General features: G+C 41.5%; 1 protein-coding gene across 2 annotated transcripts; it reads left to right on the plus strand.

Annotated features, from left to right (window-relative positions):
* The first annotated feature begins 235 nt into the window (after positions 1–235).
* On the plus strand, positions 236–27,738 carry spidr (scaffold protein involved in DNA repair). Of its 2 annotated transcripts, none has more exons than XM_079349378.1 (20): positions 236–480; positions 657–818; positions 1,016–1,079; positions 1,680–1,853; positions 2,042–2,190; positions 5,204–5,439; positions 6,003–6,103; positions 7,531–7,750; positions 12,579–12,783; positions 13,912–14,156; positions 19,036–19,194; positions 21,185–21,272; positions 22,083–22,223; positions 22,351–22,413; positions 22,921–23,119; positions 24,092–24,286; positions 25,414–25,507; positions 25,595–25,706; positions 26,617–26,673; positions 27,192–27,738. In XM_079349378.1, exons 1-20 carry the CDS (start codon positions 466–468, stop codon positions 27,309–27,311), a joined length of 2,799 nt encoding a protein of 932 aa, XP_079205504.1. In that variant the 5' UTR covers positions 236–465; the 3' UTR covers positions 27,312–27,738. The 2 variants fall into 2 exon arrangements, with proteins under 2 accessions (XP_079205504.1, XP_079205503.1); XM_079349377.1 differs by having other exon boundaries at positions 237–480; positions 22,918–23,119.
* The last annotated feature ends 16 nt before the right edge of the window (positions 27,739–27,754 follow it).

Raw genomic sequence — 27,754 nt, forward strand, 5'->3', positions numbered from 1 at the left:
TTGTCTTTGATTATAAGAAGGTAGGTCAGGTTTACCCACCTCCTCAAAAGATAAAGGACTTAATCCTTACATTGAATTTAGCATCATGTATTAGTTGATTTATATTTGAATGTTTAATCCGACTGCAAAGAAGCTGCTTATTAAAACTGTAAAAAACTAAGTGAATAGTGTAGTGAAATATTATTTCACACAGTTGTAATTATTGTTGTAAAAGCGTGAAATTGCAAGACATGAGTGCTCGTGCACACAAACTGGCGGGCGGGATTCCTCCGGTCCACGTGGTGTAATAATCAAACACACCTCTTTTAGGTTGTGCAACAAAAAGTCTGCTTTGACTTTTACAGATAGTTAGCCAAATACCGGCATACCGTTTATATATTACAATGGCTTAAGAAAAACGTTTAGTTTGAAACCGTATTTAAAATAAAACTACTACGTTGGCCTGTATGTATTCTTTTTTTCGTCATGTCTGCCAGAAAGGTAAGAAACTGCTAGCAGCTAGCTAGCCTGTTAGCCAGGTTACACTAACTTCAGGCTACAGGCTCGTTAGCGTTCAGCTCTGTCCACTTACAGCTCAGTGGATTTATCCTGTCAGTCATTCATACATCACATCAGATACATAAGTGTTAAGACGAAGCTTTGCTCTATTTCCGTAGCGTAAAAGAAACTCCAAGGATTTAAAGTGTGTCTTCTTCCCGGATGATGCGGAGAATAGTTTCAGAAAAGCAGCTCAGGAATCCTCGTCACTTTCACGTGTGTCCTCTGCAAAGAGCTGGGAGAATTGTGGTGACAGCTTTCTTCAGTCCCCAGGGATTAAGGTTATTATGGTTTTATGAGAAGCAGCCATCCATCTATCCATCCATCCATACATACATCAATCAATCAATCCATCCATCCATCCATGCATACAGCCATCCATGCCTCCATCCATCCATACTTACATACATACATACATTGATTCCTGCAGTGGTGCTCTACACTTTTGACAGTATCGATACTTGTTTTGTTGTTGCAGGATCTCAAGTCAACAGGAAGAAAGCTGTCTGTCATTAGAAAGTTGACACAGTCTACTACGTCAGGTGATTTGTTGTGCGTTTTAAATGTCTTTATATATTAAGAGCTGTGCAGTAAATCAGTAAACAAAATCATCTACGTTAGCACACCAAGACTTTCTTCATTCTGGATCTATTTTTGGATTTAGTGTCTACACTATCAGTACAATCCAGCTATAATACGTTATTATATGTATTTGGACGAAACCATTGTTGGTTTTTTATGCCAAAATGGCAATCTTGATGTCTTGTTTATTAATCTGTATTCTATATATGCTTTATTTAACTCAAAGTGAAGTCTTTTTTGATTGAAACATCCGTTTTCAAGGGTGTCCTGGCCTCGACGAGCATCAGCATAAATAAATCTTTGCAGACATTTGACAACATAAAACAAATACATAATTAGAAGGAGACAGCAAAATGTGACAGAACAATGATTTAGTCATTTAGAACGTCATAAAGTACAACGTGAAACCAGCTCCTGAGGCTTTAAGGACTGTGTGTATACTGTGGCAGTATACACACAGTCATTCAACTCTGTGGACGTGTTGGAAGATTTGAATTGTCAAAAATGGAAAGGTACATCACCTTCTATTTGATAACTCCTGTTCGTCTGTGTTTCCCCAGCGCACACCAGCGCCGCGCACTTCAATGAGGACGCTCTGAACATTGCGTGGAGCTCTAGTGATTGTGAGCGGTCGGATGACGAGACCCATGAGCAACGTGTTAAGAGACCAGCGAGACCCACAGCTCTCAGTCAGTCGTACGCCAGAGCGCTGCACGAACTCAGCACTGAGAAAGGTAAACTGATCAAGAAAGAGATTCACTTCATTCTGCGTAAAACCAGGAAGACAGAAAACAGAGTCGGTACAGTTGTGTTTTTTCCCTCTTGATTTCAGTCATCGTGCTAGGCAAACTGAAACTTACACCTAAGCTGAAATGTTTTGTTTTTCTTTTTAAAATCAAGTTTGTTTCATTCCTCTGTGTAGACGACCCCCCTGTCATTGACACGGATAGTGATCTGGATGAGTCTGAGGAAGATGTTGAAAACAACAGTGAGCAGCAAATCTCTGACTGTGAGTCAGAGCCCTTTGGTGACAAAATCCCTGAAGATGTACTGCTAAATAAAGCTGAAAATGTGAGTGAACTATTCCTGTCCTGGTACAGTATGCCCTGGGTTCGAGTCCGACCTGTGGCTTCTTTTTCCTGCATGCCATTCCTCACTTTTCACCCCAGTTCTCTTCTTTTGGATTCTATGTGGTTGAGTGAACACTAGATGGGGCCATGCAACCTCTTCAACTTCATGTGGCAGCTCGAGCCCGGAGTATGTTTCTAATTAAACTTGTTCGATTGACTGTCAGTGCAGATTCACTAGAAGTAGTGACTCAAGTGTTTGAACTTTTTTTTCCTCGAGTCCAGTGACTAACTCCAGGAATAATTCTGTGTGCTAAGTATGACATCTCAAGAGCTCCACATTCTGTTTCTCTCTCCACAGCAATCAACATGTTGAAGTATTTTGTTCAACACTAATGGAATTCTTTTTTCTTCCCATATTAAGACTAAACTGAAGTGTTATTTGGATTGAATCATGTGATTTAGCATTCATACCAGCAGGTGGAGTGCAGCCGTTTCTTCCCATGTCCTCAAAGGGCCTCGCAGGCTCAAACGAGTGTTCACTCATGTTCCAAACAGTCAAAGTTCACAAGCTGAGGTAGCAATAAAACACTGAGTGAATGTGCTGCCAATTATTCACCAGTCCGAAGCACTTCTTTCGACAGGTTGAAAAGTGGAAAGATGAAGGTTATCGGTTGCTTTCATTCCTCTCAAACTGAGATGAGTGTGAAGGAGGAAACGGTTAACAGTCGTGTTATTCGTGGAAATAAAAGCACAGTTGAGCTGTAGCACATGTTAAGGACATAATCAGAGTATTTACTACTGGATCATCTTTAAGCCAAAACGCCAAATATTTAATGACTTCATCACCCAGGACCAGCCCATAATGTCTTAAGTAACGTTGAATGTTTTTGAAGTTATTGAAAGCAGCTTGGGCTTCATCGTGTTCGTCTAGGCCACATAATATAACTTCCCTTTTAATATGTAATATATACATTTGCATTTGATTTTCAAGACGAATCAGTTCACTGCTTCGCCTACAGACTGTTACAAAATAATGAAAAGTGTCGACCCAGGTTCAAAAGCTGAAGATTATGTCTTTATATCTCTTATGTTGTCGATCCAAACTTATTCAGTGAACACGATACGAGGAAAAGTAAGAAGCCAAAGCCAGCAAACATTTAATGATTTATTGAATGAGAAATCTTGTGACATTGTTCGGATGCTAACACCTGACCAATCAATGTCTTCTTGAATTTTCGCAGCTCTCGTGTTGAATATTTAGAATGCAAACGATGAAATGCAATAAGATGCGTGCGCAACAAGCTTCACATGAATGCATTGGTTAAAATAATCCAGTGTTAAGGGTCGGGGTTTGTTTCAGCCAGACCTCTGTGTGCCGGGCCGTGCTGTACACTGTGTTGACTTTGATTGCACTGTTGGTTTTAGGAGGTTGTTCAGCCTCAGTGTTTGTCAAAGGCAGGGCTGGCATGGAGAGAATGTATAAGGAGTGGTGCTCAGGTGGAAGCAGCACACAGTTCCTGATCGTTCTGCAGCACAGCTAGCATGTCGGTCCATTGGTCAGATGTGGAAACATTACTGAGGTGACGTGAAGAGATTGATGCAAATACCCTTAAGCAGGATCGTGTTAGCTTGTGGCTATAACATCTGAATCATCTGGGCACTGCACATCACTTTTAAACGCCCCTTAAATGTTTGTTATTCATCACCAGCAAGCTCAAGGTAAACTTCAGTAAGCAGCGTGTTCTTGTGAGACTGAAGGCTGTGTGTCGAGAGGAAGCCTGTTGTCAGATTCGCATCTCTCCCGCAGACCCAGCTACTTCCTCTTGTCACACTTTATTTGCTGCTATCAGCTCTCGGGGGTCAAAGATCACTGAACAGGAGGTTTGTGGTCAGAGGCTTGCTGGAACGACATCAACACTCATCGTGGTCTTAGTTTGTCAACCATAGTTTATCTTAAATGCAATGCATGTGGTATTTTGGCTGACGCTCTTTGTTGCTCACCAGTCAGCATATTCGTTATGGGAACAGCGTTTGGATAATTTATAAAAAGTGATGTTTCAGTGTAAAAGAAAGGTTTTGATTGAGTTAGAATTGCAGAACCTGGTTTTCTATGCTGCCTGGAAAGCTTGCCAAACTCACTGCCAATTTGAATTTGAAGCGGACCGAACAGAATATAGAGAAAGAGATCCAGGTCCAAGTTGAGGTAAATGACTCCAGATACATGTACATCTGAGTCACTTGATGTTTGTGCTGCCACATTTCTGCATCATGGTCCCAGAGTTCGAAGTGGACAGGCGGAGCTACATGGAGGACTTTGCATTTCAAGGCCAAAGAGGACGGACTCTTACAAGATGGAGCTCTGTATCAAGGTCGACAGCCTCCCACTACATCAGGGCCTGAGCTAGATCAGGGCCATGTCAACAGAGCAGGCCTGTAAACACCGTTTTACTACTGTTTGTTCAGGAGGGGAAAAAAACAAAACGTGCGAGTGGATGAGGCTGCAAAGAGCCAATGCTTTCAGTGCAGGGTGAAAAAAAAAATGTTTGAGCGGAAGCCAGGAACATTGCGTTCCTTATTCTCTGTTGCTGTTTGGAGTGTGACGTCTGCTGGCAGAGCGCCCAGCAGGGTCAAGTTGATTCAAATAAGAACGCACGTTGGCTGACGGAGCCTGGTATGTTGGTCGTGTCTGCACATGACAGGGACTCAGGTTTCTTGTGGATTTTTTTTTTCTTCCTGAGAGCTGAGCAGTGAGACAGCAGAAAAGAATTGTTGGTTAACAATTTCTTATGAGTTAGTCACCCTGACATGTAATAAGTGCACCATATCAACTCAAGGTTATGTGTTTATATGACGTTAATTATATGACTTTAATTACTCGTTATTAATTTACTGTAAACTGAGTCCATTTGATAATCACACTTCCATCTGACATGAAGCTGGATTTTCTCTGTTTAACTAAACATGTTTAAAATTAGGTCAGTTCGTAATTCTAATAATCGTGACTTTGTCCCTAGGTCAAAGAACTGGAGATCTCAGGCTACATGTCCGATGGCGAGGATGAAAGTGGCACCGTGGGCTCCAGCAGGCTGGACTCCACGTGCCTTTTCCTCCAAACTGGCGAGAGCAGCAGAAGGTCAGTCGGCGACTGGGTGAGAACTGCTCAGGCCATGCTGCAGACGCCTCAGAAACAGCTCAACAGGCAGTCCAAGACTCCCGAAGACTCCGCCAAAAAGAAAAGAAAGTTTAAAAGGTTTGAATGGTCCAGGTTTCAACATGCCCATTTCAACGTCCCCTATCATTTCAAACACCTTTTTTTTTTGTTTTTTTTGTTTTTTGTTTTTGAGGAGACGCATTAGGACACGAATGTCGAGTGAAGCTGATCCCAAACAGATTAACAGTACAGGTCACGACCTTTGCCTCACAAGGAGATGCAAACAAAGTAAAGCTTCACCTCGCTTGTCGCCAGGTGACAGTCAGACTTCGGCTGCGATGTTTCCACGACACAACTGATGATAAAAGGGACACCTGCTGTCATCATGTGGGTGCTAAATGTCGTTGCCATTTCCAAAAGCCCCCAAATCTGACAGATGGCTATCTGTACTCTTCAGCAGCTTGATTTATCTTTTTTTTTTTTTTTGCATCAGAAAAAGTCTCTTTTGAAGTATGTAAAGTGCATGTATGTGTTTGTCAGCCTATATGTTTGTCTCAACAGCAGAATGAAACGATAAATTTCCTTTTCAGGGATTCAAAAAGCACGTTATTCATATTCATTGTGTGTGTGTGTGTGTGTGTGTGTGTGTGTGTGTTGCACAGTGGGGGTCTTGCTGAGAGGCTGAATCGACTCCAGCGCAGACAGAGGTCAGCCGTAAGCTTCTGGAGGCACCAGACCATCGCCGACACCTCAACATCAGCAGGTGATCCTTGCAATAAAGCCACCATAGGAACCCCGCTCCTCCTCCTCTTGTGTTCACCTCCGGAATCAGCGTTTTTTGGTTCAATGATGAGCTTTGATTGGTGTGTAGGATGGAGAGTGTACATGACTGCAGTGACAGGCGGTGCAGAGGAAGCGCTTGGCTGCAGGTTGATCGCTGTGCCCCTGAACTGTGAACTCAGTATGTAGGTGACAGGAAACTGCTTGCCTAGGTCTTATTTTCTTTTCCGTGGTGAACCAAACCACTTTGTTTTCTTGTTAAGTATCTCCCTATAATAGGACACGACAGTGGCTTAAAATCGACAGTTGAGCGTGGAAAAAGAAAAACACCCAACTGATTTCGCGAAGAGTCTGCGGCCAATCAGTGGTTTCGTAAATTTCATTTTTTTTATTTTTTTTATTTTTTTTTTTACAACTTCATCTAACCTTGTAACCTTTTTTGTTTTCTATTAAAACAAACTAGGCAAAAACATGTAATGAGTAATTGGATCTTTAAACTTTATTGGGAACAGCTTATTTAAGTCTCTGCTGAATTATTACAAAGAGCTCTCTGTTGCCACACACCTGCTGATCCCGGGTCGTCGTCATTTGAGTCTGTGATGTAAGCACACTTGCACGTGTGGGAGGCCTTGACTTATTTCCTGACAGATAGCTCTTCCTGACATTTATCAGATCATTACACCATCACAAGGAGGACTTCAGCGCTGTCTTTAATTGGTTGTGATGATTTTGTGGTCCGTGACATGAATGCGCAGAGAGCGAGCAAAACACTTAGCTTGCATGTTTGGACAAAATGCACGTTGTAACTTTGCAGCTCTCAAGCGAAATGATTCACTCATGTTATATTAAACGTTCCCCTCCGGCCATTTTCAGAGTTTGCTAACATTCACAAACCATAGACTGTAACAAACACTGAAATGCACTGGCTGTGTGTTCTCTCATGCTGGAGGTTTTTTTTTTTTTTTTTTTTTTGCATCGAACTATAAACCAAAAATGAACATGCAGCCAATTTTTTGTTATGATCTGAGTTTGATACATAGCTTCAGGACTTTGTCTTGATTTGCCCGCCATTCTTATATATGATAACTTTATTGTTCAGGCCAAAAAGCAGAGCCGGCCCCATGGTGAATTTCCAAACATTTACACACTCACCCAGTGGGAGTCACTGCATCTCGTATCCAACACAGCCTGAGTCAGAAACTGTTACAGTTATGCAGCGCAAATTGTTCTCATACTAAAACTGAAATACTCATATAACACATAATAAGGCCCACAGAGAGCAAGAGTCCGTGAGAGCATCGGTACAATCTGTACGCGCACACGCACACACACACCGTCACACACTGAAATGGACAAACACTCAACATCTGTGTTGTTGTTTTTTTTTTTTTTTTTTGCTCTGCTCTCCAGTGGACAGGCCTGGCAAACTGGTGCTTGAGGTGCTGAAGGTTCAGGAGGAGTGTTGCATGCAACTGGCCCTCTGTGAGCACCAGCAGCCCCCCGGAGAGGGCCACCAGCGTGGTGACCCCGTCCCTGAGGAGAGGGCTCGTGTGCTGGTGCTGTTCAACAGGGAGACTGCAGCTCAGCTGAATCCTTCCCTCAGAGATATCATCCAAATATACCCGCCATGGTGAGACCATGTTTCCTCCCCTGAGTGTGTTGCTCTCACATAAACATGCAAAGTTTGGGGGGGGGTTAATATTCTGACAATTGACGCTTTGATGATCAGTTAAATTATGAGTAGACGTGTTTCAAAAGATAACATGTTGCCTCATCGAAAAGACTAGGTGAAAAAAAAAAGAGCAATTTTTATAAAGTCCTCTTTATTTACTGGTGGAGTAAAGTATATAGTTTCCCTTAAATTACTCACATGCATTTAATCTGTGAAACACTGGATCACTTCATTCAAAACTAGGAGTATCAGGATCTTAAACGTTAATGCTGAGGAGGCATACTGGAAGAGTTAGAAATATACATTACACATAACAACATGGAGACGAATACTGGTTTGTGTGTTTTTAAATTAACGTCAATCGGATTAGTCATTAAGCACAAAAAGTTCTCAATAAAATAAAAGGAGCAAAAGCCCCAGATGTGAGGAACACGTACATGGTAGGGAGGGTGGGAGCGTGTGTGTGTGTGCTTTCTGGGATTGTTTTGGAGTCGGAGCAAGGCAGCAGTTGACTCCAGCTGTTGGGAGTTTGGGTTGAATGTGCTCTGGAATATCCAAGCTGGCGGAAGAGCAGGGGCCTCCTCAGCGCTCCGACGTCACAAACAGCTCCAGGGAATGCTTCACATTCCTCTTCCTGGCAGTAGTTAGGTCATTTCCAGCAAGCCGGGGGAAAAAACAGAGTGAGATTATTTTCTGGAGCATTTGGGAGCAGAGAGTGGGGCGGTGGGGGGGGGGGGGAGGTAGCCAAAGAGCTGAGATTGAAAACACATGGCGGCTTTGAGAGTATCTCTGGCTTTAGCACCTCTCTGTCCCTGTTGTATTGTATTCCTGAAATCACAAAATAGAGACGAGCTCTCAACAAACACACCCGTTCACTATTTCAAAGAATAATTTCTCATCTCTGCAGGCATGAATAAATATTGCGTGTTTACAGAATTACTTCGAGAAGTTACAGCATTTGGTCTACATTTGAGATCAATCACATTGTTATTCAATAAAAAGTCCCAGAATCCAAACAAAAAGCCCTGACAAGTTTAATTAAGACTTAAGAAAGATTTATTCATCTTATTTTGACAGCTGCCCAGAGTGGAAAAACACAGAAATGTCGAGAATCATTACGGTAAAATTCCTCTCGTTGATCAGTTTCCGGTGTGACAGTCGAAGGGTTAAACTCCTCCATACTTCCAGAAGTGAGTAGGTCGGCTCCTCCCACCTCCCACGCCTCGCTGTGAGTGGGCCGAGGCCTGTGCGGAAATACCTGCAGGGATTATTCACCCATGCTCTGTGACGGCAGCAGCCCGAGCCACTCCTTAACCTGGCTACCTGTCTGATGATGAAAGCGGCCCACTCACCTGTACACAATAGGTTCACACTTCCTGTACAGCTCATGTACAGTACGTTCTGCTCCACTAACAGAACAGTCAGGCTCATTGATTACTGATCTTTGACTGATTAAAAAAAAGTGCCATCCGGCTTAATCATAACATGAGCGCTTTTTTTTTTTCAAGTCAGTGTTCTGTGAGGTTCACACACACACACGCACACACACACACACACGCACACACACACACACACACACACACACACACACACACACACCGTCTATTGGTACTTCTTACTGTATTCATGCTTTTTCACTTCACCTCATAAATGAATTATGATAGTATATGAGTATAGTATACACAAAACACAATGAGAAGACTACAATGCAGAATATTCTATTTGAAGCATTGCATCCAAATTTCTGACCAAGATGGGGGAAAAAACCCTAAGTGTTCTCAGTGTTCGTTCTCATGCAGAGATGCCCCTCTGTCAGTGCTTAAAGCAGGAATCAGAATTAGACAAACGTGTACGATTTTAAAGCGCATGTCCTCAAGATTTAGTTTCATGGAAGGTTTGAGAAACAAAAAAGAAGAAGAAAAAAAAACAAAGAATCTCGTTTTAAAAATGTCCCTTTTTTATTGAGATCAGTGCGTCAACATTTGATGATTACATCTGGGAGCTTATAGTCATTGTCTTCATTCCTCTTGGTCATCTTTTGTATGAAACGCTGAATGAACTGATCAGAAGTGAAACCTTTATCTAAAGCTTTAACGTTACTGTGGAGGAAGCAGGAAGCTCACTCTGAAATGTTGATTTAAAGTGAGATGAGAAGGAAATGCATAAATAGTTCTTCAAATGAAGCGCAGCGGTTTCATTGTACACAGTCTATGTCCTCTGGAAGCTTAGACCTTGACTCCCACCCTCATCATCAGCCTCACTCTCATCCCTGTTTCCAGCTCTTTCCGCTGCCCACGCTCATCAATGCCCCACAAAGAATCTGAAAACAAACAACCAATCAAAAAGCGCACACGACTTGATGCAGTGTAAGGACGACTCTCTCCACGACTGCCTTCATTAAGGGTTCTTTGCAAAATACAATTAGTAACGCGTTCATAGAATGCTAAACAAGTTCATCACATACTCGTAGAAATCCCTTTTCAAAGTGTATTCAGCAGACTTTTAAGTCTACTATCTGGGATTATTGACCGCCACTACGACATTCAATCAATTCTTCTTTGTTTAACCGGATGAGTCATGTGAGTGTCTGCAGCAGCACGGTGAAGCAGACAGTGCCAAGAACTGAACGTCCAATTAAACACAAGCCGAGACGATCACCCTGCAATAAACACCGTCACTGTCGAGATAACCTGCTGACATGTTTTTATTTGGACTGTCCCACATGTCCATTGACTCTCCTAGGTGTGTAATATGTCAAATCCTCATTTAGTTATTACCCGTTTTATAGCTCACAGTTCTTTATAATGTTCTTTGTGCAGGACACTGTGTTTGTAGTAACCCATTAAAGTCAAAGAGTGAAGACCAAATATTAATTTTTAACTGCCAGCTTAATGCAATAAAATGAATCACTCAAAAGTACAGCTTCCGAAATGACTCAAGCTTTCAATGAACACGCCACAGAATGTACAGAGGCTGCACTAGACTCCACTGAAACATTGCAGTGATTACAAGTAACTAGATTTGTAAAACCTCGTTTTTTTTTTTTTGTTTTTTTGTTTTTTTTGTTTTTTTCATTTCTCACAGCAGATCCAAACAATGTTCCCCCCCCACACTTCATGTGTGTATGTTGGATTTCTCCAGTCGAACTATCACCTGACGTCTCAGACGAGTGTTGACACGCTCAGCAAGTTCCAGTCACAGAGGGCTCCTGGCTCTGAGTCAGTGATGATAAGCAATCATCACACCATTATCCGTGTCAATCGTGGATGGTATTAAGTCGTAATTCAGACTTACCACAAACAAGCTGCCTTATAATTACATGGTGATTATTCCAGTTTTCTCTGTTCTCAGGCTCAGCTCACTTGAGGTGTGTCCTGTACCTGAATGTGGAAAAGGAGACATTGACACTTCTTCCGCCCTAGCTTAGCAAATGGTATAATCATTGTCAAAATAAAGAGAGCTTTACAGATTTCTGTTCAAATCACAAATGTCTTAACTTAGATATTCTGATTCTGTGGACAGTCACATGAAAATATATCAGAAAGTCTACCAAGACATGATTTTCATTCTGTTTAATTCAGTGGCCTACACGCAACATACATGATTTCATGTCCATGTAAGTTTCTCAGGTCGTGATAAAAACGATGACACCGATGAGCCATCGACATTTTAAAGTAAAGTTTAATCACAGAGGACATGTTTTCACTTTGCTTCTAATATATTACATCACCAATCATTGAATTGATCTTTCAATCTTTACACCCGTACAGCCAACCTTAAGACTACAAGTTGGAACTACAGATCCTGGACCTCAGTGCGTTTACGAGAGCAGGTCAACTCTATCTAATGAAACAAAACCATAACCAAATGTTGCTTTCACTCTCCATTCATAAATGTCGCTCTTAGTTTTTCTTTTAGTTAACGCGCTCTGTTTTCACTCTCTCTTCCTTCTAAATTAACTGGGTGTTTTGTTTTCTTGTTTCTGGTGACAGGCAGAATTGGACCTGAAAAGTGATTCTTCAAGGGAAACAATCTAAACCGAGAGGGTGTCATATTTCTAAACACTTGACATAATGAGATGGAAAAATCAGAAAAGCTCTTTAGTGGCTAGAATCTCCCTGGTGGTAGAAATAGACCAGTGACCAAAGGTAACCAAAAAAGTAACTGGTAAAAATGAAATACTAGTTCAAGGTAACTTCAGGTCACATTTTTTGATTTTGGCAATCTTTTTTTTTTTTTTTTTTTAATTTTTACGTTCAGCCTGTTTGATTGATACAGACGTTGAAGTGTTTTTCCACACATGATGTCACCTTTGGAAAGTGTTTTAATTGAGCTGTGCAGCGCCGTGTGGTCTCGTCTTCTAAGAACCGCAATTACATGGAAAATGCACGCGTCACCTCAGTAAAAGATATCAAATGCATTGGTTGTGTATTTTCAGGTTAACACACACGAGGAGCGCGTGTGTTAACGTGCTGGGTTTGAGCAGACCTGCGGAGGTGTTTGGTACCTTATCTGACATTGACATTCAAACTGTCTCGAGCTCTCGCCCCCTTATGTTTGTGCAATAATCCACTTCCAATGTGCCGTATAATGTGAAATGTAGCTTTCTTGAACCTGATTGCAAAACAAACATGTCTCACATTGCCTAACGCCCTTTACATATGTTTCACAGTTATTTGCATCATACAATAAGAAAGTGTCGCGTTCATGTATAATATTTGTTCATGTCAATGAAACAACTACAATACCTTCAATCTCAAACTTTGTGAACTTTATGTCTTTGCAGGCAAAGTCTCTCGACAGACGGGTTGAGCTGTGATATTATTCTAAACACACACTTCAGCCAGAAAGTCTTCTCTGCATCCAAACCAGGAAACGTGGGCTCCACAGGAGGCCTGCTCTCAGCCGTGAGGGGCAGACCGTATCCTCTGTGGAAAACCTTTGGACTCCTAGAGGTGGGCAGGACCTCAGAGGAGAACAATGCCAAACAGGTTAGCAAGCTTTAATATCACGAGAGTCACGTGCGTCACATGTACCTCCGAAATACTAATACTATCAGACTTTAAAGACGATCCAGGGCATAATACAACCCCTTTAGTTTTCTGTAGTCAATGAAAAAAGTTTAATTTAAACACTCTTCTGCCTTTATGTCTAAACCCCAGTGTTGAATCATCCTATTAATGAATCTGTAGTAAAACACAGGTCAACTATTCAAACAACACTTTTTTTTCCCACAGGGCTCGACAGTTTGCATTTACTTTATTTTTGGGCAGAGGAAAAAAAAAAAAGCCTCATTGGACTGTTCAACCCAAACTAGTCACTAACAGGTTTGCTCTTTGTCTGATTTAGGAACAGGATATCACTGGGGTTAGTTTATGTCTGTGCTTGATGTCCTAAACATGCTCAATTTGCTTTGAGTCAAAACAAATAAATGATCCAAACACACATGACAGGTATAACCGGTAAGTAACTTCGGCATCAATTATCCTCGTCTTAGAAGGTCCCTTATTCTTTAAGATTTATATTCTTTCAGGACTTTTTACCAGACTAATCAATTCTTTTCGATATTTCACCTTGGCTTTGTTAAAATTCATGACAGAATTATCATCGAATTAAAATAACATTTTAAGCATCAGGATGCACTTTATTGATCCCCCAATGGGGGAAATTTGGTCGTTACAGCAGCTCCAAAAAACCCACTAGAAAAACAGGGAATATAAACAGCATCAATAGCAAAATAAGTTTAAATAGAATTAAATAATACTAGGCATAACACTAAGTACACTTTCCCAGATTAAAAAAACACACAATAGTAGCTGCGTTATGAACTGAACACGCACTAGTCACACAGACCGAAGCTCTTCTTGTCTTTGGTTTAAAGTAGAACTGCAGCTAAAACTGATCTTAAGAAAAAAAATTATTTTCTTTGTATATGTTTGGTGCAGTAGCAAGTTGTTGCCATCACTATTTTCCAAATCCAAGTTAAAAATCTAGAAATGATCTGCATTGGTATGTTAGGAGTTTATCAAATGAACTAAACCTAGAAACGGTTCAGGTTTAAGATGTTGACTCTGCATCATTTCATTAATGTCTCATTTGCCTCTCTTTTCCACGTGCAGGTTTCTACCTCTGATGCTCAGTGTGGCTTCGGGGGCTCAGGAGCTCTGACGAGACACTGCCTTTCTCTCCTCGAAGTAATTGAGGGGCTCGGTCAGGCCGGCTCTGTGGGGCAGGACGTGGAGGTGGTGGTCCAGAGAGTTTATTCTATCCCCGTGCCAGACTCCTCCACTGTGTCCATCCTGAAGCCCAGAGTTCCCTTCAGGCCGTCCTCAGCTGCTCCCTCGTCAGAAAAAGGCAAAACGAGGTACTGTTGATAAAAGCCTTTTGTCATTTGATGCCTGAAGAGTCTTTGGAGGGGGAAACAAAAAAAAAAAATCACATTTTATCTGCTGTTTATGCGTCTCTCCCACAGTATGAATTGCTCTTTTTGTGAAAACTGCATGCTGGTCTGAGGCCTTGCATGCTTCCCCTCCATGGTACAATGTGTCTCAGTGGTCGAGCTATTGTTGACAGCGCAGCAGGCCCCACAAAGTGCTCATACTGTCTCCAGCCATATGGCATTGTTTGACAAAGGACACAAACATTTCTAATTGAATCCAGCTCCTCTGTGTGCGATTCTGGCCAATTCTCTGAAAAGACAGCAAGAGCTCTTTAGAACGCTTTGCACCAGCAACCCGGAGATGAATTAGTGCCCACTCGTACTCGTAAAAAAGGTTTGCAGCAGCTGTCATTACCTTAATGCTCTAAAAGCAGCGGTTCTGCTGGGCCTCGCCTTTTGGCTGCATTCTGTGTTGATTGAGTTACCTGCAGAAAAGCCCTCTCACACAGGCAGGATGTGACAGACAAAATGAGAGTGGCTCTCTCTGCTAACCACTATACAGGTGAAGCTGTGGGCGAGGCATGACCGGTCATATTTTATATTTTTTCATTTGTTAATATAGTTTTTCTAGAGTTAGAACGTTTGATTCCCCTTTTGAGAAAACTACAGCAATAGTTACATTCATGGTAAAAGACTTTCTGTTTGAGCTCTCCAAAGCTTCCTGTGTTATTGAAATGACTCGGAGGTTCAGTCGAGTGGTCTTGTTTTCGTTAATGACTCACTGAATGTTCTACTTGAAGCAAATCCAGCGAATATGACCTGTGGTTGCCTGGCCCTCTGCAGGCATGTTGTTTTTGTCCTTTGCTGAGTAATAAAAGGAAGAAAAAAAAAAGCACGGGTCTCTGCGAGTCAAGCAGGCGATGGAGGGGCACTCTGTGGTGAAGCGAGGAGAGCCCCGGTCAGCTGACGAGCGTGGCTGTAATATGACACGCGCTCCTGCCATGCTGCTTTTCCGCGGCTGGTAAACAAACGCCGCCCTCTGACCGGAAACTGGCCTGCCTTTTTCCTCAGTTTCAAACGAAACCAGATCAAACGGGTTTGTTTTGTAGTGAAAGGCTGCAGGGGGGGACGGAGGTTAGGAGGTTATTTCAAGGGCCTCGGGGTCAAAACTCCCACACGTGTAATTTAACAGATTGAAACTGGAAAAAAAAATTTAATCTCTAATTTTGTATGATTTGCCAGATTTTTATATATATATATATTAATAAGTTTGTTTGTTTTTTTTGTGTGTTTTTTTTCATAAGGTGGTAACATGACTGTGTGCCTCACATACTCCTCAGGGTCGAATGCTTGGCCTGAATATCTGCACAGAAATAACAACATTCAGCACATTGTGTTGTCATAGTACTTTTCCAGGATGCTCGCTCTCCTCTGTGGAGAGGAGAGGGTAGTTAACTTGGCAGCCCGCTGGCCCCATTCTGTATACAGACAAGGACAGTGTGTACCTCCTAATGTTGTGTACCCACTCCCCAGCAGCTATGACTCACTCCCCTGGTCAGCCCGCTTATTTGATCCTTTTGTTGTTTAGCCACTGCGTTAACACACACAGGGGAGAGGGACGCCAGCTTGATATTTATGCCTGAAGAAGATTCCCGTAAATCCACAATAGAATAAACAAGAAGATTAACTGTTTGCAGGAAGTAAGGAGAGGCTAGTTGTGTGTGCTTCTTTTTTCTCTCTCTCTGCGGAGAGGGAACACAATGTGCTGCAGGGATCCTGTTACAACCATGTTTATCACTCTGCCTGCACTGATTGGTGGACAACACATAGTAAGGAATCCTGTCTGTCCGCCCCCCAACCAATGAGGCCTCACTGCTGTATTCTTAATGTGTGGGTCACTTACTCCCTGTGTTGCCAAGAAATGTGCGTGGGCTTGCATGTGTGTGTGTGTGTGCGCGCGCTTTTGTGTGTGTGTGTGTGTGTTTGCACAGGCTCAGCGGATCGTACTTCCTGGAAGAAAACCTGAGTTGCTGAGAATTTTGTGGTGGTTCACAAAAACACATTCCTCCAAAGTGCCTGTGAATGAAACTGGCCAATAGCAGAGGATTTAGTGAGGAGTTGGGGGTCACTTTTTGAGGAAGTGTGGCCTTAAAACTGCTAAAAGAAGGAACTGGATTTGTGTGTGTGTGTGTGTGTGTGTGGGGGGGGTGTTATCAAGATAGTACCAGCACAAGTCTCATCATGTTTTTATTGTCAATCTGTCAAAAGTAAAACCAAATTTCTTACCAGCATTCTTTCAAGTTCAGACAAGCTTCACTTGAAGACAGTGTCGATAATTTCTCACCGAGCACAACTTAGGCAGCTGTCATCATGCTGTAGGCGAAGTCATGTCTTGACTGATTGACTTAGTTTAGGACAGTTTCATAACAATAGATGTAGAACACTTCTTCTTTCACATTAAGGATTAAATACAAAACACACAGAAATCTAACCCGAACCCTTTTTATTGACTTTAATATTTAGCTGATAAAATGTGTGTGATTTGCTGAATTGACGAGATTCTTAACGTTCGTCTTTAGTCCACCCAGCACGTACAAGTTCCAAACAGAGAAATCAATCAGAGGTAGAAAATCAAAGATGTGAAAACACACTGACATTAAAACTTTCGAAAAATCATCACCAAAGTAAATAATTAACAACCTTCCTGAAACAACCAACAGGCAAAACATAGAATTATTTGTTCACAAAAAAACAGTCAAATATTTTCATTAAAATGTGAAAAAAGACAATACACGTGTCCAATGCAGCATGACTTGTGAGATGTGTAAGATATTCAGAAGGGAAAATGTGAACTTTTGAAATTCGATATTTTGATATGTAAGTATTTAGTGTGATAATAATGATAACAATTGTACTACTTTCTAAGTATTTATATTCTTGCTCCATACGCTGCTACTCCGAAGACGGTGGTTGTTTTTAAAACAAGCTTTTTACAGTGTTTACAGAGTACATCAAAGAAACACATCAGCCAAAATACAAAAAAAAAAAAACAAGTCGTAGCTTCATGGTTCCTTTTATTTCAGAGGGGTTTATTTTCGGACATCTGTCAATCACTCGTTCCACCTTAGGTAAGCATCATTACATCTGCTTGGAGGGATCTGAGCCTGTCCCCCTTACAGGACTGATACTCTACCTGAGGCCTTTTTCTTTTCTGACTCAGACAGACTGAGTGTCCGGAGTCGATCGAAATCATCCGTGGTTCAGGTTCGCTCCCTTGAACTCACCGCACGTGTGTTTTAAACATCTATAAACATCCACTCTCCACAAACCAGTGGAGTGAGTTCAAAATGTGTCTGTTGTTTTAACGAGGTGTCGAGCTCTGATTTTAGATTTGGCAAGAAAGTGAAGGACTGAGAATAATCTTGGTTGAAAAGGTTGACCTGTGCCATAAAAAGTCATGTCAGGAATGTTATTTATTCTATTTCCAGGTCTCGGAGAACAAACGCAGACACAAACAGTGTTTACCAACAGAGGACATTTAGAGGCCCAATCAGGTGGTGGCAAACAGTCTCAAAACTTTCCCCATGTCTGGGATGTGCGAATGCATGCACACACATGATGATCATCCCTGTGTTGTTGTTTTTTTTTTTTTTTTTTCCCCTTCATATCTCAGCTTCTCTTCTCTGCCGGCCGTTGCTTGACTAACCAGAGGACATGAACTGCACTGTTTACTCTCAGGGCTGGTGCAGGGCCGTGTCTGGGCTTGACTGGCTCAGATACTGGAGCCTGTAGCAGTTCCATCTCCCAGCTTGCTGGGAGTAGGAGAGAGCCGTTCACTCCCTCACAACTTTGTAGGCGAAAGGTCTTCACTGTCAGCAGCAGCCTGTCAAACCGGCCATGAGCTTTATGACTTCCAAACGTCAGTGCTGAGGCCTCCACTGTGTGCATCAGAGAGTCTCTGAGAGCATATGCACTTCTGTAACTATTGATCAAATGTGTATTTTAGATTAGATTATTTCATGTTAGAAAAGCCTGTAGTCCAGCCATTCTGAATGTATCACTGTTTAGCCCGTGTAGACTCTGCTTTTGTCTTTTTTTTTGTTTTTTTGTTTTGTTTTGTTTTTGTGCTGAGGGTTCAGTGTGCTTGTGTGCTTTTCATTTTTTATTTTTGTGATGAAAACAATCGTCTCTCTCTCTTTTCTTTTTGTCTTCTGAAAAATCCAGACATTAGCTAATAATAAAAAAAGAGTTTAAAAAAAAGTAAGTAAAGTAAAAGTAAAAACATTAAAAGTTAGTCGTGGAAAAGAAGTTGTCCTTCTCTGGGATGCTGAACGGAACATGTCAGGAGGACCTGGATGCTTTCAGCACACTCGGAGTGTTTGATTTAGTGAATTCACTGCTGTGCACAGCTTAGGTGGACCTAAATAATGGAGTAACTATCTTTCTAAAACATGAAGAAACTGTCCTGAAGTTTCCATGAAGAAACCTGAACTGCTTTGCTTGCTGTTACCACTTGCTCTCACTATCTCTTTGGCTAACAGTTTAGTCCCTGTTTATTTAATATTCCAGTTTTACTAATGGGTTCATTACTGATTGAATACACCTTTTTTTTTTTTTTTGAGTTCAAGATGAGTGATCAAAAATCACTGAATCTAACAGAGCCAGAAAATAATGGTGTCGATACAAAGATACCAAAAGAGGATGTATTCATTTAATTCATAAAACAATAAATAGCTTAAAACAGAAAAATACATGTTGACACGAGAGTGCAGCCTCACTTGAACATGATTAAAATGTTCGCATCAAACCAGCCTTGTTTGGTTTCTGCAAACTGATCAGATGTTTTTAATGCGTTTCTCCCCAGGCTCTGTGTGCTTGTCCAAGACAGCTACGGGATGTTCAGCGAGATCCAGCTCCACCTCCTGCCCCGCAAGGAAGACCTCCACCACTACGTCCTCATGTGGCAGGGGAGGCCCTGCGTGCTGAGGGGCATTAAAGTGGTGCAGCGGGTCACTCGAGAAAGGTGAGACAATCCCGCTGAGCCTTTGTAGCTTTTCACCTGTGTTTCAGTTCACAGTTCATAGTTACACTTCAGTCAGGTGATCTTATCTTTCCCTTTGGCCCTGGGTGAATTCAGCTAATATACAGCTACTGATATGAAAGGCCAGTGAAGTGTCCTCAGTGCAGCCTGGTGCATGAAGAGAAACACAACCTCAAGCTGAATCATCCTGCATTCTGATGGTTTAACTTCCTAATGTGTCAGACTCCAGTTTTATTTTTATTTTTATCCTTAAACATCAACACACACACACACACACACACACACACACACACACACACACACACTGACAGTACAATGAGAATTTGATGTGAGCTCATATGAACTCGATTATGCTGCTCAGCCAGCAGTGTTTACGTGTAAGGTGAAACCCAAGTGGACTCCCTGTGTCCCTCGTGAGTTTCCATAGTCAGGGTCCCAGATTAGAAGCGGTTAGATGAACTGACATGAGACAGTTTCGAGACAGAGTTATGGATATGTTTACATCTCGGGTGTTTTCAGTGCCACCACAGCACTATAATGTCAAAAGAGGTTGTGGGCTGTCTTACATGCACATGCGGGTCTGGCTGGTGTAAATAAGGCGTTCTTTTTTAAGCTCCGTTTCTTAGAATTGGTCAATATTGGACATCTAAACACACCATTAAAAAAAAGTCAACGTGATACCCGAGTGATTTTAATGGTTAGTGTTGTTGGAATGGTTAATATAAAGCTACAGAAAAGAGGCTGTTAGCTTAGCTTAGTATAATGACTGAACGTAAGGGCAAGCGATACCCTGCCTCCATCCAAAGATTGCCCCCCCCCCCCCCCCCGATTACGATCAAAATACTTTTTGCATAACTGGAATTTAAAATTCAATGCATGCATGTTAGTTATTTTCACTCTTCTCTTTGTCACAAAGTGTTGATCTTAATGTTTAACAACAACAGTGTACTGACTAACTTTACCAGAGAAGATTAAAATACTGCTAACTGACCACTCTGGCACATCTCTGATGACTTGATTTCTAAACATGCTGCTGGTTTATGGACGTCACCTTTTTTTTAATTCTACTTCTGTGTTTATTGCTCATGCCAAAAACAAGACAAGACAGATGTTTTTTTGTGTTAACCTACTGGGCAGTAAAGCTGATTCTGGTGCTGAGTCTGATCTCTTAAAGCATAAAAAAAGATTCATTTAACATTTTCAGCTCAGTGTCTCAGTTCTGGCTCGAATGAGTCCTGTTAGTTTTGTCGTTACTCATCCTGGCGCAGGCACCACTGGACTTGAATGGGCTGCAGAACCAGTTCCACACAAAGAAACCCTGTGATTCCAGCCTGACTAACAGGTTGTTAACCAGTGACTGATATGACAGCACACATGGATGAACGAGTAACACTGACCGGCCCGCCCCCGAACTCCACAAGTATCTCTAAGAAAGGAGACGAGAGACTGACACAACTCCTCCTGAGATTACTGCTTGATTATTTTTCCACCCATTTTTCTTGTTAAATTGTGTCATTCAGTAACAAAAGCGAATCATGTATGTTCTTCATTCTTTCGTCTCTGAGATCAAGAAAGTGATGAAACAAGTGAAGTATCATTTTATAAACACAGTTGGTCAAATCCCTCGTACTCAGTCTTTTAAACCTTGTTGTTTTAGCACCACACTGAGATTGTGTCTTACATAGGGTGTGAGCACTGTTCCCACCCACAACCGTCGGTGTCTCAGAACCCGCTTGTAAAAACAGTTTTTGTGTACATCTGCGCTGCCAGCCCAAGCACGCTCTCTGTTAAAACTAAGTGACGGTAAAGAGAGCTCTGTCTAAACAGATTCATCTTTGAATGGAGGTGAAACTGGCTCTCAGAGCTTCCCCTCAGAGTCCCTTATTCACAAGTTTCTCCTCCTATCTCACCCCTCTGCAGGGCCTCTTCCTTACTCTCTTTTGTGTGTGTGTGTATGTGTCTCTCACTTCAGGCGCTCAAGGCTTTTCAGCTTGATAGACAGCCTGTGGTCCCCAGTGATGCCCCTTAAAGATCACGGAAACACACCCAGTGTGTCCACTGTAAGTCCTGACTTGGTTTGGGATTTATTCTTATTTTAGTGATGTGAAAAGTTATGAAACTGCAATTTATGAGTATTTTATTGCTTTAAAGCTAATCTCCAGAAAATTGTCCTGATTGATTTGTTGTCAGAAAATTGTAAAAAATAAAATAAAAAATTCTCTTGACAATTTTCTGAAACCCTTTCTGAATAATCACATCGAATCGCTTTCCTTGTCCAGGAAAATTCCAAGAGCCTCATTCAGATTGATAAGCACATGAAAGAAAGAAAAAAGCAGAAAATGCTTCTCTTTTTTTTTAATTTTTTTTTTTAACTTCAATAACCAAATGTTAATTTCCACCTCTATTGAGATTAAATCGAAGCAAAATAAAAGATGCAAAACTGACCAAATTCACCAAGTTGGTGCACAACACACGAGCCTTCACTTCACTGTGACATGGATTCACTGGCAGCACAGAGAATGAAGATATTCTTCAGAAGCCTGTACCATCATGTAATAGCTTCAGACTCAGTAGCATAAGAAATAGAAAGGAAACGTGTGCTAATGTAATTCAAAAGTCAACTTGTTTGTTGATGATAAAATACGACTTCTAGCTTATAGAATCATGTTCAATTACACGGAGTCTGTTTCTTCATTGTGTAGTCAGGATGTTTTTGTAAACAATGTCTAATATTTCAAACTGAATCATTTTAAGATCGCCTGACTAAGGTTCCTTCAACAACAGCTGTCGGATGTTTTTCACAAAATCAAGCCATCAGATTCCTCTTTATACCGTCACTATATTTGAATCCACACATCTTGTCTTCATAGGAACGTAAGCCTGTAGGATCAGCTCCCAGTTTCTGCTACCTGCTGTGTGGAGAGGAGCGCTCAGTTAAACCCTGCGACGAGCAGAATTTGTCCCCGCTTTACCTTCCCAGCACATATCAAAGATTGCAAGACATACTGCAGGTGAACAGTTTTTCACACACTCAGAATGTTGTTGTTTTTTTTTTACTTTATTTTGCTGCAGATCTTGATAACTTATCTGGAGAAGATTAATCTCAAACCTGTTTTTTTTTTTCCCCCTCTTTTTCAGAGCACGAATAAAACCTGTCGCTGCAGTTTTGTTGCAACTGTCGTATACAAGAGAATAAAGGAGGTACTTTGCTCTCTTTTTATTTGAGGAGAAATACTGATTTTATTTTGAGTACAGTCTTAATTACACATCAGAAGTCATCCTTCTCAGCTCAATCCATTCGAACTAACAGATAAGACTGAGCTCTGACGCAGAGAGCAGCGTTCATATCGCAGTTTGGATGACAATCTGGGCTTAAGCGTTCGTTAACATTGATTAATGAGACCTTTAAACTTTGACCGCGGTGAGATAGCAGCTCTCAACAAAGGGGTGGACTTTGCCTCATGCTCACACCACCTCACCAATGTTGTCGTACGAGTAACCAGCATTGTGTGAACTTTGTTTAATGAATAATCTAAGAACTAAAAGTACTGTCCTCGGTTCTTTGACATTAAAGAGAATTTTCACATAATTGGTCCTTGGTAGGCTTTTATGATCTGATATTTCTTCTAAGCTGTTTCTAGGTTTTTTTTCTCTGTGACATGCTCTCAATTATCCTGCTCTCTGTGCGCCTTTCTGTTCCTGTAGCAGAGCTGGGATGGAGGCCAGGGTGAGGTTTGGTTGGTGCTGACAGACTCCAGTCTTCAGGAGGAGCCACCCGAGAGGCCGTGCGGGCGAACGGTGGCCCTGTGTGTGAGCTCATCCTGTGTGCTCACTTCCTCTGTCGTCAAAGCCCTTACTTCCCCCGCCGCCTGTCGCATGTCATTCAGAGATGCCATCAAAGAACATGGTAGAGTTTTAGTTACACCTGAAATACCATCCAACACTTGTGTCTTATCTTTGTGTGCACGTCACTTTAACAAAGGTGGAAAGAAGTTAGACCAAACTGAAGAACTTGAGTATTTACACATTTCTTACTAGTTTATAGATGTACCTAAATAGATTTTAGAGGTGAATATTAGACTTTTTATTCCACTTATTTATAGGACAGCTATTCCTACCTCTTAAAGTACCACCAATGTAAAAAGAAAACTCATAAAATCAGTAGAGGCAGTTTCCAAGTTTAACAGTTAACTGTCCTGAACTGATGTTTTTTGGGGGGGTTTTATGCATCAAACTATTAGATCGTGAAAGATGCATTATGTTTGTAATAGTGCCATCAAGGAGGGTACACCCATACAATCAGTAAGAGCAATGTAACCTTACATCAAAGAGATGACAGAAGGTAAATAACCACTCCACATCAACGAGCAGCACGAGGCTCCGACGAGCTGCTGAACATCGTGGAGTTTAAACTCACTCCGAAGCAGGATGCTGTTGCTCTCCAGCTAGTGTAATTAAATTAGCTGTTTGCTTAAAAAGTCGCTATCACAAAGTCAAAGGTGTAAATGAATCTAAGATGAGTTCATTTCCTCTTAAAGTGTCTTCAAATTGTGGTTGTGGTTTATGTAATGTGTGGATAAGCAGCGTTCTGCTGTTGCAGCAGCTTTGTTGGTAAGTGTAACGTTATCTCGTCCTGTGGGCCCCAGCCTGTGGTGTTTATGTTGGAGTCCAGTGCTTAATTGTTACATACTCTTTTCAGTACTATTTGAATTCAGGAGTTTAGCCTAAATTCAGTATTTTTCTATTATCGTAGAACTTTGACATCAGTGAAAGATACGCGTACTTGTTAGGGACGTGCAAAATGAGGAGGGTTTTTTTTTTTTTTTCATGCATTTTGCTTTTATAATCCTATTTTCGTTTTCCTAACAAACGCATGCAGGTGTTCTCCTGTGTGTGGAGCAGTCAGTGGTCAAGATCTACTCTGAGGATCCTGATGGCAACCTTGAGTCGTCCTCAGCCAGGCCAGAGTCACTTTCACAGTCGTTGACAACGCCTGACAAGACCCTGCCCCAACCTGTGAGACTGGATCCTCTAAGTCCTGAGATCACACCCAACTCTCTTTGCTCTCTCACAGGTCCGTGCCCCCCCCCCCCCCCCCCCCCCCCCCCTCACTGAGCCCTGTGGTTTCACTATTACTTGCTTCATCTAAACAGTTCCTGAATAACTCGTAAAATGTGGTGTTTTCTCAAGGGAAGAAAACCACTTGTTTGTTTTTGTTTCATCTACAAGTTTAGAGCTCAGCAGGAGGCCCTGATGTGGCTTGAAAGTATTCCTTTCTGCTCTTTGTTATTCAGTGTCCTTAGGCTGTCATTGTTTAGAAATGTATGAAATAAAAACACATGACATTTTGTTGAATTCTTCCCCATTCCCATGCCATTTCTGAGTGAAATTTATACGCCTGCTTCGCATAAGGCTTTCATTCTCAGAGGAAGGTACAGCAGTTTTAAATTGCAGGCCTCATATCATTGTTTTAGTTAAATCTCATAGGGTGTTCACATTCTAATCACTGTCACTTTTTTGCTAATGTGGGATATGATCTGAACAGCACAAGTGGGTTAAAAATACATTTCTTTCTGGTTATGCAATTTTGTTGCAGAAAAAGAGCGAAACAACATCAGATAACAATCTGCATCTGTCGACTTCATGTCAAACTGGAGGGCAGAGATCACACTGTGAACCCTCTTGTTTCAGCCCCCTCTGGCCCAACAAGTTTGGTCAGGTGGCTGAAAATAAATAAAACAAACTTATTATCTTTTTGGACTTGTGCACAAATGTAATCTTCTGGAAATAACTGGTGAGAAAATAAGCTCCGACCGGAAAAGAGGAGAGATATATCTGTGTTCAATTCAGTATCATAGTTCTGGTCTAATGTTTGCGTTTGTGAGGAAGGAACTGTGGTTGTTACTTGAGATGGTTTATAGGTAGGGCGTACTCTGCTGCATTTATCAACCCAATCTCAGATCAAAATGAAAGAAGAGTTTGTTTTTTTCCTCCTCCACCTTGTCAAAAAAATACATTTTGAAACCTTCAGCGTTTGCCCCTCCAGTGTTTATTGCAGTTTGCCATCAATTTTTATATTAAACGTGCACCATTAAAAAAAAAAAATAATAATACTGAATGCAATGCAGAAAGTTACGTTTGCATTCATTTATTTTTCAAAGATGTTTTGTGTGTGAATATTTCTTTATGACTATCCTGCAGGGGTGATAGTTGGTGTGGACGAGAGCTCTGCTTATTCCTGGCCTGCCTGCAACCACTGCGGGAGCGACAACCTGGAGACGTACTCTGAAGCACAGTAAGTTATAATGTTCAAGCGAAACAGCTTAATTTAAGACCTGGAGCTGGTATGTGACTTTTTCTTTTATGTATTATTTTTCCACAGTCAAAACTTCCTCTGTGTTTCCTGCAAGACAGTTGTAGATAAACCTGACATGAAGATTCAACTGGAAGTGTCACTGAGTTCTTCATTCACTAACTGCACTTTAAAGGTTAAGGTGAGAACAGCATTTTAAGGTTCTAAGTGTCATCACATCCGTCCAAAGTGTAAAAGTGATGGACTTCATGGAATGAAGTATTTCTTAGTTGGGACAGATGACTTTCTGGAAGTTTCTCAGGTTTTCTCCCAACATGGCTTTAAAGATGTCAGCGGGCTGATTTTGTGTTCTTTCCAAGACTCCCTAACCATTTCTTCAATCTGAAAAACATTTGAATGTCCCAATGGATGTAAATGAACTACAGTATGCAAAGAAAATCTACGGCTGGTCACATTTGGCTGTATGCAGGCGAGCATGCTGTTTTGAGTCTGTTTGGACCCATAACACTTAGATGTGTATAAGTAGCTCAAAAGACGCACTTAAGACTGCAACTGATACGTGTACATTATTTAACAAAACTTAAGAAGCAATTTTATGTTGAACACTATATCAATAAGTATGTTTACTGTATGCAAAGTGCATACAGTATTTGGAAAACATACCATACTTAAAAGACAGAATGGGATTTGGCATGCATGAGTGCTTACCTTTGGAGAGAGTCAGTCTTTCTGCTAAGCTAAGCTAAGCTAATCAGCTGCAGGTCAATTTCTTTAATAAGTTCAGAAAATGAGGTTCAATATGTATACACGTACTGTAGTCTTCTGATGCATCTAAATGCCTTAGTATCTTGAGTAAGAAAGATTACATGATTTTCCAGGCATAAAAGAATAAATAAGCCTTTAGAGCATTTGCATAACAAGGATAGATTTATCATTTGATGCCTGCTGCTGTTATAAAGACAGAACCGAGATAAAACTATCAGTAGCTCTTATCTGTTAGTCATAAGTGAGCACACTGTGTCAGTGTAACGTGTTGGTTGATTATAAAAAAATGCATTGATGGCTCCGCACCTTTTTCATATCTCTGACAGCTGCAGCGAAAGACAATCATGTCCATCTTAAACACCACAGCACTCGAGGGTAACGAGGTAGGTTTGCTTTTACAAACAGTTACATAAGGCTGGGCTGGACCTCACGCTGCATTGATCTTCTGTCAATAAGTCCTGAAAGCACAGTCATCTGTTCATGTCAGTCTGTTCTGTACAGAACACTTAAGTCTCTGAGTCATGCTGGTCATCGATAAATGCTGCCAGAATACTGATGTCATCGTCCTCCACCTCCTAGTTTAACTGATTTTTTTTTATTAGCAGTTTTACTCTGTGGGTTAATGTCCTGTACAACCTGTAGGTGGGGACCTTTTTCATAATCTTTGCAGACAGTGTTGCTTTTTTAGGTACTAATGCTTTTGGCCATGAGAGTTCAAAAGGTGCTGAATAAATTTTTAGATAAACAGAAATACAGCTGACCAATATGCAAAGGTCAGGGCTTTAAGTGAAATCAAACAATCAGATTTTAAGGCAAGAGTCAATCAGCCTAAAGAGGTTTAAAGCTTTAAATAAAGTGTGCAAAGTGTGAGGTTTTTTTTGATGAACCATTACTGTTCCAGTTCCTAGGTTACGACGTGGAGAATGTCCTGGGAAAAGAGGTGGGCCCCATCCCAGCTTACGTCCGAGTGGTCACCAGGAAACCCGCCCTCTGGATAGGCTTGGAAGAAATCTGCCTCTGAGGAGACCGTCAGGACAAGTAACTAATAATCAATCCTCAGACTTCAGCTGGCTCTACAGATATGCACACTAGGCTTTGGCCTGAGCCTGTGCAGCCTCTTCTATCCTCAGCCCCCCTCGGAAGGCCTCCCTGACAGCTTGAGGCTGTGCTGGAGTGAACTGAACTGCAAGAAGACAAGGTCTTGTTTGTGTTAATGATATGTGATCCTGTGGGGCTGGGGGGGGCGGGGGTTGACAGCCCAAGGGTAGACCAGTCGCATGCAGTCTGTCAAAGCAGCCCACGTGGTTCATCAGTGGGTTGTGACTCTTTGAACAGGACAACTGGCTGTGAAAACTTTCTCTAAGTGGTCTTCAGCACTTTTTATCTGACTAATCTACCTCTGTGTATAAGTTCTCTGACACTGTCAATAAAAGTTCCTTTATTGCTGACTTTGCTCTCTATTTC

This window comes from Symphodus melops, assembly GCF_947650265.1.
Source record: "Symphodus melops genome assembly, chromosome: 7".
NCBI classification, from domain to species: Eukaryota; Metazoa; Chordata; class Actinopteri; order Labriformes; family Labridae; genus Symphodus; species Symphodus melops.